General features: G+C 33.1%; 1 protein-coding gene across 1 annotated transcript in view; it reads left to right on the top strand.

The window, feature by feature from the left end:
* The window catches only part of LOC149781145 (cyclin-L1-like), a 33993-nt gene that overhangs the window by 7282 nt on the left and 12037 nt on the right, over window positions 1–14674 (top strand). Inside the window, exons 4-6 of the mRNA XM_089935254.1 lie at window positions 6450–6570; window positions 7100–7164; window positions 11923–12022. Of these exons, the coding sequence (XP_089791380.1) occupies window positions 6450–6570; window positions 7100–7164; window positions 11923–12022 (286 nt within the window). The remainder of the gene's footprint in view (window positions 1–6449; window positions 6571–7099; window positions 7165–11922; window positions 12023–14674) is intronic.

Raw genomic sequence — 14674 nt, 5'->3', positions numbered from 1 at the left:
CTACTTAACCTTATCTGCAGTACGTCAGAATGCCATGTGAATTAGAACCATAATACAAACACACAACATAATGACAAATTATTTATATTCAGCACTCACACCAATTCATCTACATGTCTAACTTTAGTCGAATGGTTCAGATTCTGCAGAGACCATTACAATGCCCTGAACCTCGTATTATTCGTTTCATTTTTTTAAATGCAGTATTGATTTGTCCTTTTTCCAATTGGACATGTTTTTTTATTTTAAGAGACCCACAAGCTCCGAGATTTATCAACATGTCAAACCGTAAAAATATGTTTAACTGAACATCCGGCGATAATGTCTTCACAGACTGATCTGCTAATTAACCTGATGTCAACATAATGAATCAGATTAAAGAAACCCAGGTTTTCTTGGAAATGTGTCATGTACAGTTGCTATAAATAGAAAATTAGGAAACTACATGGACTGACAAATAATATTAATTTTCATGATAAAAATGGCAAGTACAACATTTTATTGCTTCATTTTTGCTCTATTTTTTAATGAACTGGGAAAGCATAATCAATACACAGGAGAGCATAAGACCTAATTATGTGGGGGGAAAAAGTAACGCATTCCTAAAGCATAATTATTGGCCTGTAATACGAGCAAATTGTAAGCAGTGATACATGTCAATGATTTAGCTGGGGGGGGGGTATCTGTTCTGCAAATTTACTTGCCACTTGAAACATGTAAACATTCAAGTAATTTACTTGCAACTCAAAGTCCCGTTTGAGCATGTTGACTTTCTTCAGTATCAGTTTTAAAAATGTTTAACACGTGCAATTTAGAGCTGTCAGTGGAACACTTTGATTTCTAACATTACAAATCTTAAGTCCACTTGAATACTTTTGATTTACAAATTATACTGTTAATATCAGATTAGGTTTGATCTTGCAGAACTTTTAGATGCAAGATAAAGGCCTTGCTATTTAAAAATTGTTTACCACAATGATAACGATTTTTCCTGTAAACCATTAAAGAAAATAGAAAAGATTTACTGTAACATTTATTGATGTAATGTATATCAATGGGTGCTTAATGTGTTTTTGCCAAGTTCACTGATAGAAGGACTCGTACATTGTCGTAGAAAAATTCATTTTTTTTTTTATACACAACAACAAAGTATAACAGAAAAATGAATTGATAACAATACAAACTATAGGACTCGTTTCAATGGATGCTGTGTGGCAAAATTGTGGCACATGGCCAGTAAGTGAAATCTTCATTGTAATTTTTTTCTCTCCCTATTTTCTCTAGATTGGCAAGCTGCATTTGTTAGTGTTCAAGACTGATTTTATCATTTGAGATTGTGCAGGAGCTGGAAGATTGTAATCATGTAGTATAAATGACCTGCTTGTAAACTTGTAGCTGATCTGACATTTAGTGGTGGAAGATTGCTGCTGATACACTTGCAAGATTTTCATATTGATGTGATATTAGCCTTATATTTCGTTTGGATGGTGTTCAAGGCTTTCATTTGGGCTTTGTATTCCCCACCCTTCATTTTACTACTATTTGCCTCCCTTTCAAAAAAGTATTTTTTGTGTATCTAGTTATTATGAACAACTGTCATGGGGACATTCTTTGACTCTACTTTGAACTAATTGATGCTGTTTTAAGGGACCATCTGACATGGATGTTACTGAAATTTGGCAGCCTGGCACACCTGTTTTGCCGTATGATAGAGGTGAATGTTGGCCATGTATGAACTGCCGTATTAGATAAGTTGGCAGCTGCATTGATTATTCCTGGAACAAAAAAATTGTATCTGTCTGATCTTCCATCTATTTCCTTTTGTTTAAAAAAAATGAATTTTAGTTCAATTTTCCATTGTTTTGTTACTGGGAAAAAAATCATGGGAGATAAGTCCAGATGAAGTCACAATTTAAATGATCTGGAGTTCAATTTTTTTGTGGCTCTTAGCAGTAATATTTAAAGGTTGCAGAACTTGCATGCTTTGAGTTATATTTCCAGAATCATTTGTGGGCTTTCCCTAAACATGTCATTCTTGTCGATCCAATGGAACTGATTGAGCAGATTGAACTGGTCATTTAGACTGGTCACCCAGTATAAGTATCATGTGTAGAAGGTATTTGCAGTGTTGCAACATGTTGGAGACTTGCGTGATGTATGACCATGACCTATCTCTTGCAGTTGCTCTTTTGAAACAGAATTAGCAAACACTAATTGTGATAAATCTTTACTTATAGTTTGGTTAGTTTACACAGGTAACTTTGTTATCATCATTGTTAAACATTACTGTCAGAGGTATATATTTTTCAAGGGCTTTTTATGAAAATATTTAAAACGACTTTGACATGCAGTTATGCAGAGAATAGTCAACCTTTTTATTCTGTAAATTTAAATGAGTTGCATGCTAATTATGACTTGTACCAGTTGCACTTTTCTTTACTGGTAATCATGTCTAAATCAGTTGTTAGGAAATGGCTTTTGAGTTTTAAAAAATACACATTTTTGAAGTCAGTTTTTCTTGATTCCGTTAAAAAAGGTCATGTGGACCATGAAAATATCTAATTTCACCTTGGAGAAAACATACAACAGACCTGGACACTTTCATCTTGGAAAACCCGGAACCTGTTTTCCACAAGAGTGTGCTGGTAAGCCTGTAAACTAATTCTTTTTTTTTTTGGTGTACATGATTAAATTTTGAAGGCCATGAATGTGTAAAATTTAAAAACTAATTTTATCATTTAATTTTTTGTTTCCATTAATATTTTGAAACTGTTGTAACTGGAAGTTGTTTGGATTTGAATTGTCAAATATTATTGTTTTACTGCATATTAGCATGTGTACTGAAACAATAAAAGAAACAGTACCAGTCATTTCATATTTTATCAGAATAATTACATGTAACATAAGAGGATACAATATTCTGTCACTTCATAGGCTTGAAATAATGTTATAAAGAGTATTTTTTTAAAAGCTCCAAATTTGAATTGGATGAATAAATTCCATTCTCTTTACATCTCATTTAGCTTAGTTCATAATGAACCAAATCATGTTTACTTTTATTCTGATTATATATGTAATGTAAAGCTAATCTGCAGTATGTGGTAAATGTGGTCTTGTTTATTACAGTAAGGGGTCTCTGGTGGGTAGCTGTGGTTTAAAGGTTTTAATCACTTACTGATAGCTTTCCGTTGGTCGGTGGTTTTTGCCTGGGTTTTCCCTTTTCTAGGTATACTGGCCATTAAGGACAACCTTTCTTGTGCTATGAAATGTTAAACCCAAAACGACATTTTCAATAATGTTGTTTCTTTTTATTGTTCTTATTTTGTAGTTGGGCTGTTTCATTATTTAGTAGCAGAAATATTTCTCGTGTCATTTTGATATCAGTATAGGCAAAAATTACTTGCTCAGTACTTCCATAAATTAGTGGACATCCTAATATGGACATAACAGAACTGATATCTCCATTTACAGTCAATATGAAATTCGCAGGTGTACATTCTTGATAATCACCATAAAAATTCTTGGTTATAATTGATTTTGTATTATCATCTTAGGTTGCCTATAATCATCTACCTATTCAATGAATTGTCATCTTGTAAAAATTAATTGGATCAGATATGCTTTGCCAAATGAAGCTCATCTACTCAAATTGAAAATGGTTTCATGCAAGAAGAATAGATTAAAATATTTTTTACTTTAATAAAGGTAAGAAAATAAATTCAATTCAGCTTTTTCAGGAAAACGTTTCTTTAAAAAAAAACGTATTATAAATTGTCGATTGGTAACAAGTTGGGGCTAGAAAAACGCTGAATCCTTCTATTTGTATTGCTGATTTACAAGCTGGATATTGATGAGTCATTTTCATTGTAACTGCAGACAATTTTACAATATTGTTTTTCTTTAGTCCAATAGGACCAGGAGCAATGAAACAATTTTTGAGACATACAAAGCTAAGACTATTACAAAATGGGATCAATTAATGGAAAATTTTGTGGTAATGAAATCTCAGTACAAGCAGATTTATTATAATTTAAATTCAACAATTAGACTCATGAAAATGAGAGCTTGATCTTCAAATCTACAAATAACTCCAACCAAGATAACCTTGTATTTTTTATTTTTTCTATACAAGATATCTATATATATTTTGTTGCAATAAATGCTTGACAAATTCAGAATTAGGGATTTCATTTTTTTTAAAACCCAACAAATTTGGTTTTGGGGATTGTAACTTGTCTTTTGTATCCTTTTTTATATTTTAAAGCTTATTAATTTCCAATTTTTATTTTCTTCATTCTTTTCTTCATCATATGGATCTAATGCATTGCTTTTACAATTTGGAAAGTTTGCTCTGATTTGTGCCCATATGAAGATACAAGGTTTAAGTGTCTTGGCAAGATCTACATTTTAATTGGTAAAGTTCTAACAAATTATTTGTAAAAAAATACAAAAAGCAAAACTGTAATAGCCTTTTGGGGAATATATCAAAGATTAATTAGTTACTAGTATTTTGTACTTCTGTAGTTGTGAAAACAAATGGAAGGGTTGGTTGATGTTGATTACTTCTTAACAACTCGTTGAGAGCATTAGAAATGGTAGTTGTTACTGAGTAAGTCGGTCCTCAACAGGGCAGGTATGTAACTGATGATCCTTGTGTTACAAATTTAAAACTTGACCCACTGACCTACCATGCCAAAATGTTTGAACAGTTGGTTTTGTTCTAAAATGAAAATTTTAATAATAGTTCATTGTTTTTTTTCGTCTGCTTTTAATGGCAACCAATATTTGTTGTAGTTTAAGGATTTATATTTGGGCCTAGATTTTTTCCTTTTTAACATCTGTACCTTTTATTACTCTTTTTTTTAAAAAAAACAGTTTATCATCCATAAGTATTTATGCAATTATCCATCACTACATTTTATCAGCTCCATATAGCCAAGAATTTGTTGATACACCATTGTACATACATACACATGCACAGACACGCTTAGCTGCATACAAGGTTATGACTGTATTATGCTGTGAATTGACTGATAAACCATTGTACATACATACACATGCACAGACACACTTAGCTGCATACAAGGTTATGACTGTATTATGCTGTGAATTGACTGATAAACCATTGTACATACATACACATGCACAGACATGCTTAGCTGCATACAAGGTTATGACTGTATTAATATGCTGTGAATTGACTGTTTTACATGGCATAGGATGCCTTCCCAAGTCCATTAATCCAAGTACCAAGGAAAATGATTACTATTGAGGAGGCCATACTAATCCTCGTGTGTTTGGCTACTTCTCTAATCACAGTCGTCATTATTACAAACCCCTCAGATTTGATCATTTCATCTTTTGTCAACACACCAAGGTATGGTAGTGGAACCTTTGGTCTCTGTTGAAGAAATGGACCCATTTAATAATCGTGATTAAAATTGTTGTTGCATATTTAGTAGGTATGTTGTCGGAAAGTTAATTTTCCTGCATGGATTGTTTATAAACAAAGTACCATTGGATTGTCTGAAACCTTATTTCAGGTTTAATTTCAAGGTGAGCAAGCAACAGGACAGTATCAAGAAGATCTTGAATAGATTAAATAAATGTATAAACTTGTTAGGCACTTTTTCATTAGCAGAACTAATGGCCAGTTGCACATACTGTGTGGAATTATGACTATAACATTTTTTGAAATACTTAAAATGGTTGTTCCCAGGGGCTGACTGAAATTATTTACCAGGCACACAGAAAATTCTGCTGTGCAACCAGATGTTATACATTTTGGTTTCCCAAGGTGAACCGTAAATTTGGGCAATGTTCTACCCATTTTTATGAAGAGGAAAGACAGCAGAATGACTTTTCCTCATGGACACTTGGTTGTGTATTAAGCCCATGACTCATGGATGACAAGTCATGCCTTTCCAATATTCATTGATGTTCACAAAGTTTCATGGGGTTTTCAACACTGATTTTAGACCCTGCTGAAATTTTCAAGACCGTGAAGTCGAGTTGTGCAACATTGTGTGAAATGCGGTATTGATTATATTAATGTTTCGACAGTGTTGTGTTTTATACAAACTTAAGTGAAACAAAATTGTAAGCTTTTATGAATGCAGGCTATAGAAAAATATTTACTAATAAAGTTTACAAAGACTTTTTACATACTGTGTAATCACGTTGAGAAGTCTCTTTTACAAGATTATTTACTGTATTACTTCTATTTTGCTCTAGGAGTAGACACTTCATATTATCATGGTGTTCCGGTATTCATGTCCACTACAAGTAGGAATGGTTTAAGAGGGTTCCTTATCTTTGTGAAGCTATGTTGAGGCCATGTTCCGATACCCTCCAGATGCTGTGCAGCCATGTTTCATTGCATTGCCTTGCTTATAATAGCACAAAAGTATGTACTATTTTTCTCCTTACAAAGAGTTCTTTACTTACAGAAACATCCATCCTTTGGTCCTGGATCAGAACTACATCAATCTCAAGAATCAGGTTATTAAAAGTGAGCGAAGAGTCCTGAAGGAACTTGGATTTTGTGTGCATGTACAGCATCCTCACAAGGTGATTATTTGTCTGAATCGTCCACAATATACATTGTCTGCCTGGTGAATTGTTTTGCTACCACACCAAAATTTTGAAATGGCATGGCTTTTGGTTGGTACAGATAAAAACTGGATGAACACACCACACCTTGTTAACGAATGGCATTAGTGGGATTTGAGATTGGTAGACTTTAGATTGGATGTCGACAGTTTACCGTATCTACAAAGGTTTTACTAAAGATGTATGGCTTAGTATTTTCAAGGAATTGGTGATGTGTGATCAAAAAAGTTTAAAAACTAATAAAACTTAACGTAACAAGAATTTTTATATTTTTGGGAAATTTAGTCCCTTTTTTAGGTTAGTTGGTTTTAGTGCACTTGGGCAGACAAGGTATGTTTGTGTTTATTATGAACTTATCATTAATCACTGCTATCATGTGACTTGTACCATGGTATCCAGATGGTGCACAAAACGACAATCTTGTCGAGATCAGGGGCACAATCGGTAATTGAACAAATATAAAGTTTTTAACTTGTCTATTTTACAGATAATTGTGATGTACCTACAAGTATTGGAGTGTGAACAGAATCAGAAGCTTGTCCAGTGTGCCTGGTGGGTACCATTTAATTAATTCAAGGTTTTTCCGTCTTTACACATGCCACTTTATGCATCAAAAGCCTCTTGTGTAACAAGATTATATTTATGATTTTTACTTCTTTGAAAGACCCTAATTTTGGTTCATGTTAAAATGGAATTCTAATCGTTGTTTAACTTAACTTGTGTAACTAATCCAGATATGTACAGTTTTAAATTAGGACAGCTGGATTTGGATTTTTTGGAAAATAACTACAGCTCTAATTGAATCCTGATGGTGCACCTTTCAGTGATCAACTAGTGTGGCTTTTGTATGCATAAATAACATGTAAAGGAGACATAATTAATGGTTATATATATTTAAAATTCTGATGGTCTGAAGCAAGTAATGTTTTTAAATTTAGAAATATCAAAAGTCTGTTGTAATGGAGCTGAAATATTGTGACTTGACGCAATTTCGAACTTGGAATGACTTCTCTTCAGGGTATAATTAAACAAGACTACATGTTTTGTTCAGAGTTGGAAGAAAATAGTTTGAAATAGTGTTGGGATGCATCTAGTTTGTCACACCTATTTATACACTATATAAAATGAGTTATTTCCCCTGACTCAGAACAAAAGATGAGTGGAGTTTTGTATTTATTACATACCCTCTATTTCACATGCTGAATGTTTGTAGCTTTACAGTGAATTCAAAACGAAATGGGATTTGTAAAAGGTTTATTCTATATATATTAGAATAATGATGTGTGGACATTGATGGAATACACCAAAACAGTTCCAATATGAGTGTGTGATGCAGAAATGCAGATTGAACATATATGTTCAGTGCCAGATCAACCATGTAAGATTCAATGGGTATGTAATAAACAAGAAAGTACATCAAGGAAATTATACAGCAAGATTTGACAACACCTATTTCATGAAAATGTGTTAAAACAACGATAATGGTCATTTAATTTTATGTTGAAATGCATGTAAGTTTCCTTTTCATTGCTTTTTCCAGTGCAATAAATGTAATTTGAGATGAGGGAATGTTTATTTGTCTCTTAACTAGGTCAGTATTTTGGATTATACGCTCATAATGCTTCAAATTTTGTTGACTTCTCACCTTGTGAGGGTCATTGGTTTGGGTGGGTCAGTTGAATGGTCTTGTTCTTGAGGAAATGCAGTTTTACATTTCATTCAGTGTTAAAAAGCATTTTACCAATACTTTTTTTAAAATATTTTTTTATCCTAACCAGAATATCACAGGCATAGAAAGCACTGCACTACCCCACCCCCATTATTTTCAATTTCAAAACTTGTAAAACTCTTATTTTCAGTTACATTTAACCTCTTTCAAAGGTTAAAATAGAACATACTCATACCCATGAAATTTAATGTATTTATGCCATTGGTGTTTCAGAAAATTTAAGAATAAAATGAATGTACAGTTCTGCTTGTTTTACAATGTTTTTTCTCATAAATCTCACCTTTTATTCATTGCTAATTGTATGTTATACCAGCTGTTGCTAATTTTTATGTTAAACCAGATCATAAAATTTGTTTTTCAAGTATATATTAATGTTTTCTGGTGTTTAAAATTTGCCATCGTTGTATTCGCCTGGAGCATATTGAATTATGTACTTGTACACTTGAATTCATTGTATTATTTGTGGTCTAAATAGTCATTTATATTGTATAATAAGTCTCTGAATTGCGTTGTGCTATGTGAAAACTTGAAATAAAAATTTAAGAAATATTTTGTAATAATAAATGCTGTGAATTTATCCAAATTACGAGAATTCTTAAAGATCCGATGGACATTTTCCATCTTGGTATTTACTTTTTATAACTGTCTTGTGGCATGTTGTCTTGGCTTTGTTTTCATAAAACATCCTGATGTTTGAGTAAGTTCTATGCTCAGCTCAACTCTTCAATATTGTATTTTTTCCGTTTATTGTACACTGGTCATAGAAAGATTGAACATTGGGAGATGGGAATTAAATAAGACCATGTGAAATTTAAAAAAAAATAATTTGAATTGAGTACTCCGTACAAGATATTTTAAGAAAGCATTGCCAGAGCCTTTTAAATGAGTTTTGCAATACATAAAGCTTTGCTGTCAACTATGGCTATGATGTAGGTGTTAGGTACATCTGGAACAGTATTAATTTGAACTTTTCCTTTTGCCTACCCCAGCTTAGGTGGGTAGATGTCCTCCTACACCATGCATTGCATCTCTCTGGTAACCAGCACCAGTCTGTTCAGGTCAGCTTGCACCACGAGCCAATCTGAGGAGTCGGTTGTACTACAAGAGAACCAGTCGGCCCTCGACTATGGAGGGAATCTTGTCTCAGAGCCAGTTTTATACATTGTCGATGTGCTGCATGTTCATCATGCCCTAGCTGTGTTGATAAATGCATTGTTATTCACATGTATTAAAGCATTGCCAGAACATCATTTCTTTTTCTACATAGCTGATAATAATTCAAATAAATGAAGTCTGTAAGACCTTAGAAAAAGAATAATTTCACTACATGTTCCTGTTGACTAAAGCATAGACAATGTTGAAATGTTTAGGAAGGCAGGGGAACAAATTTGTACAATGAATGATACATTCAAACATCAAGTAAACCGTAATACATTGAATGTTTTTATAATCATGTATGTTTTGTGACAGTGGCAGCCAGGAAGAACTTTGTATTGATTGTTTTAGTCTGACCTTGTTTCAGAAACTGCTTCCACCAAATGAAGCAGGTCGAAAATCCCAGGGTCATTTTATTTGGATTCAGGACGACTGTAAATCAAACAGTAGATGATGTGAAATCTTCGTGATTCTGTCCATGGATGTACAAGAAACTAGTATATGACTGCAGAACTGTGAATAGTGGAAAAGACCATTAAAGGTTGTTTGTTGGTTCCAAAGCAGACACAACAAGGACTACACTGGGCAAGAGAGAGTGTGATTCAGAGGTGTAATCTGGAGTCTGTTGGAAGACAGCTGGAAAGAATCATGCCATGTCCATCATTTGCATTTGTTTAATTTTATACCATTTTCTTTAGTTATGTCAGTTTATAGGCAAACACAAGTATTTCAAGATGTCAGCAAAAATTGGGTAAGGTTTTTTCGGTGGATTTTTCATCTCAAATGTTCTAAAGATGTTTTAATAGCATGGAATTGTGCATTGTATGTATGTATGTGAGATGGCCATCTGCTTCTGTGCAAATATTGTTATCAATTCCTCTCACATTAGGAAGTATTTTAATCTGTCAAAGATACAATGTGCTAATAAGTATGTAATAATACAATTACTGTGAAATTTTAATCCTATTATCTTATTCAACATTCCTTGGGTGTTTGACTTGTGAAGAGTTATTTTGAATGAAAGAAATCATTTGAGCTCAGAAGTGTTGAGTAGATTTGAACTTTGAGATGAATCAAGGATGTTTGCTGACAGTTTTTAGTTTTGTGTGGGAAACCAGAACTGGATATAAAAAAATCTTTGCAAACTTTTTTGGGCAGGTTTAGCATTGGCAACTTCTTGCATCCAAATTAAAGAGGATGATTAAATGAAGCTGAGAAAGAGGTGAATATGTAGGAAACTACAATGCATGAACAATATCCAACACCTGTTTTATGTCGTTGATTTGAGTGAAAAAGGGATTTGCAGAATTTAATGAAGATGTGACTGGAAAGTACAGTGTACATTTTAAAGTCTTTTGTTTTTAAATTTTTTTTTTTTTGAAGCCTAGTTTGTTATAAATTGGCAGTATTCTGTACTCCCATGTCTTGTAGTAGCAGGAGGGAAAATATAATTGATGTATATTATTAAATTTGTTTCATTTGGATATTGAATTAATTCATGGAGTCGCACAAAATTTGAAGGAATAATGGGATTCTTGGCCAACTACCACATAAGATAAAAACGAAGCATAATCTTTAGTTAAGAGAGCTAGCAAGGAAAAATTGGCCTCCTTAGGGATTGGAACTGCACTTATTGAAATACTTCAGACTTTTTACTTCAGCATAATGTTGCCTTTGCTGGGTCAGACTACACTTTGATTTTCATATGGATGCATTCCAGGTCTAACATAATGTAAATGTTTCATTACACATAAAATTTGTCTCACTTTTTGAAAAATAATAGATGCTCTACAGAGGTTGTCTTGTTAAAGTAGGAAGGAGACAACAGTGATAGCAGGTCACAGAAGGTATCCTTATGGGGCAGCTTGACTTTGAAATCCTGCTTGGTGATTTAGGAAATGTAATAATGAATGTATGGATACATACAGAGTGAATCAGAATATGCAAGATTCTTTTTTTAATTAAAAAAAATGGGGGAGGTATGTACAATCCTTATTTCAAAGAGTTTAAGGAATTCCAAGTTCACACTAAAATGGTTTAATGTAAATTGGTTAGAAAAGTTAAATGGTTGGTGACATGTTTTCACTTGGTCACACTATTTCATGCTCCTTTTACATTTAACACAATACATATTAATGTCAGAATTATATTAGCAGTGTTCATGTTTCTGACAACTTTGAAGATTGTATACAAGCATTTCAGAAGTTATCAGCTTTAATATAATGATAATAGCAATCTGATAACTTAATTGTGAGAAAGTTGCTATTTGATTATTTTATTTTATATAAATCTTGATCTTGCATTTTATTTAGCAAATGCAAGTACATAAAATTCTTACCATATTCATCAGTTAAAGTATGTTAAAAAAACTGCACTAACATGTATTGGTGAAAACCAAACATCATTTCACCATTTATTATTTGCAGGAACTACATGAATGACAGCTTTAGGACTGACGTGTTCGTACGTTACCAGCCAGAAACAATTGCCTGTGCCTGTATTTTTCTTGCTGCTAGGCAGCTTCAGGTAAACAAAGTAACCTTCTTGTAAATAAAGTATACATTCCCCATTCCCTGGTCTTAGTTTTCTCACATTCCCTATCAATAAAGAGGTTTTCCAAGCAGTGCATCCACAGAGAATCCTTATCCTGTGGCACAAAGCATCTTACCTTGCATGATGTTTCAGTTATAAGATCAGATGCATGACATTGCAGGTTTTCTGTGGAAACTTTGTCCATTTGGGTGCTGTTTTGTTTAATATTCATTTTTCCCCCGTATGTATGTGGAAATGATGATCAGTCTTGTATATTGATGGGAAAAGTCTCTTGGGTAGGATTTCCGCATCAGATATCAGTACATATGTATAGCCAGCAGATAGTGAGTTCTAGATAAGATTTTTGGTGAATTGAGTATTGTATATTTCAGTTTGGAGCTGATGTTTTTATTTTAAACAATGTAAAGCAGATAACTGGCTGGTTATTATAGTCTAATTCGTTTGCTTATATGATTCTATTTGAAGGGAGGATTCTTATGATCATCAATTAACATCAATTCAGAACTAGCTAATTCAACTGCCATAGGAACAGAGTTCCCACGCTACCAGGAAAAAGTTGGGAGAAATGATAAAAAAAATTCTGACCATGAAAGTTGGGAAAATCAGGGAATTTTCTGCCACCACTTTAAACCTGAAACAATCACGAAATTGAGTCATAACTAAACTGATCTGAGTTAAATTTATCGTGTTCTAAACAAAATATTTGGAGGGTGCACTATGGGACATTTGGGTGCTTGCAGTGAACATTTACGCTGAGTCAATCCAAACGCTCTGTGGATTAAATTAGTAGACTTTTATTTTCAAAGTCAGCTCGATAATCTTTATCTTTCCTTGCCTGGAAGGAAACCAGTGTAGCCAGCATGGTTTTGGCAAAGTGTAGCTGCTTACCTTTTGGCCTAGCAAACTTTAAACGTTAGATCAAGTGTAACATGCATCAAATTGATATGAAAATTATTTATTTTCTCAGAAATTGCAAGCATTAAAATCATTTTTAATTCTGCTGTAAGACGCGATAAAACTACGGCATTGATCGAATTGCAAGCATTAAAATCGTTTTTAATTCTGCTAAAAGACGCGATAAAACTACGGCATTGATCGAATGTGACCTGTTACTTGCGATTTGTATTGCTAGTCGCTTGAGTACATAAATCTAACCCACATTGTCAAATGTTTTAGAGAAGAGGAAAAAAATAAATACTGGTTGTAATAAAAATTCAAAAACGCAAGAACACAATGTTTCATATTTATATATCCGAGAACAACTTCTTGAGTTTTGTTGCATCCCGTGACTACCACCATGTCGACGTGCTCTCTGCTTGATAAACTAGACTGGACAGATTGCTGGTTTGTACCAAAGGTATTTTACTTCAACAACATTAAAAATGAGTATTTTATATCACTTGACTATTGGACTTTTGGTGATGTTTCAGAATTGTGAAGTTATGTGACTAGTAATGCAAATGGTGATTGCCGGGCCCGGTTTCTTCTATGCCGTAGTTTCGTCTAGTCTTTCAGTGGATTAAGACATAACGATTATAATATTTGCCATTTCTGAGAAGATAAATAACTTTCCTATCGATTTCATGCAGTTATAAATTGATATAACACAAGTTCAAATTTTCTAGGCCCAATGGTAATATTTGGAGGCAACCCAGAATAGAAAACGAACTGATATTCGTTTTAAGCCAAATTTTTAGTCCCAATTGATGAATCTCTGAGCTGAAACGAGAAAATGTTGTCCCTTTTATTATTTATTAAAAAGTGATATGTGCCCCTGTATCAATACAGGTTTGGGGACTGGTTTAACAAATTACAAGAAGACAGCTTGTTTTTATAGAAAATTTAGTCCTTGTTTATACAACAGTATGAAATTTTGAAGAACTTTTGTCAAAATTTAAATTGGCCCCTTTTGATAGAAGACAGGATTCTAATTATTTGTGTTTATTGGTTTTTTATTTTTGCTATAATAGGAAATGCTTACTTTCTGTAAGATTTGTATATATTGCTTTAGAATTCTTTATTGAAAAGAAACAAAATTATGTTTGTTATGTTGTTCCCACTTAGCAACATAATGCAGGTCAGCACAATGAAGTTTAGAATTTTTTATTCTGTACATTGAGATGAATTTACATGCCAATTTATAGGAATGTTGTCAAACTTGTTTTGTGTGATACATTTTGTGGTTTTGTACATGATCACCTTTTCTGCCTTGGAAAGTCTTGAAAGAGAAACATCTTTAGATTTAGAAAATGAGCATTTTATGATCTTAAAGTCTTTAATTCCATTCAGTAATGGTCAGATGTGAACCTTGAAAAAAATAATTTCATCCAGGAAATAACCTGGAAATTTATCATTAGAAAAGCGTGGGAATCATATAGGAGAGGTGCAGAAACTTCAAATTAACGGTTGTTATCAAACCTATATTTCTCTGTACAGACCTTGAGGCAAGTTTTCGTTTAGAGAAATCATGTCTTGCTGCATTTTACGATCTTTAAGTTTTGCCTACTTTGAATGCAATTAAGAAAACTTGATGTAATTTGTGAGGATTTCTTTGCAAAATATACAAACTTCTTGCTTATCTGTAGCATTCATAGTCATGGTAAGCATAGCATGGACATTCTTCTT

This window comes from Sinohyriopsis cumingii, chromosome 15, assembly GCF_028554795.1.
Source record: "Sinohyriopsis cumingii isolate HCF-2022 chromosome 15, ASM2855479v2, whole genome shotgun sequence".
In the NCBI taxonomy this organism is placed as follows: Eukaryota; Metazoa; Mollusca; class Bivalvia; order Unionida; family Unionidae; genus Sinohyriopsis; species Sinohyriopsis cumingii.
The sequence above is the reverse complement of the archived record's forward strand: the minus strand, read 5'-3'. Positions and strand labels throughout refer to the sequence as shown.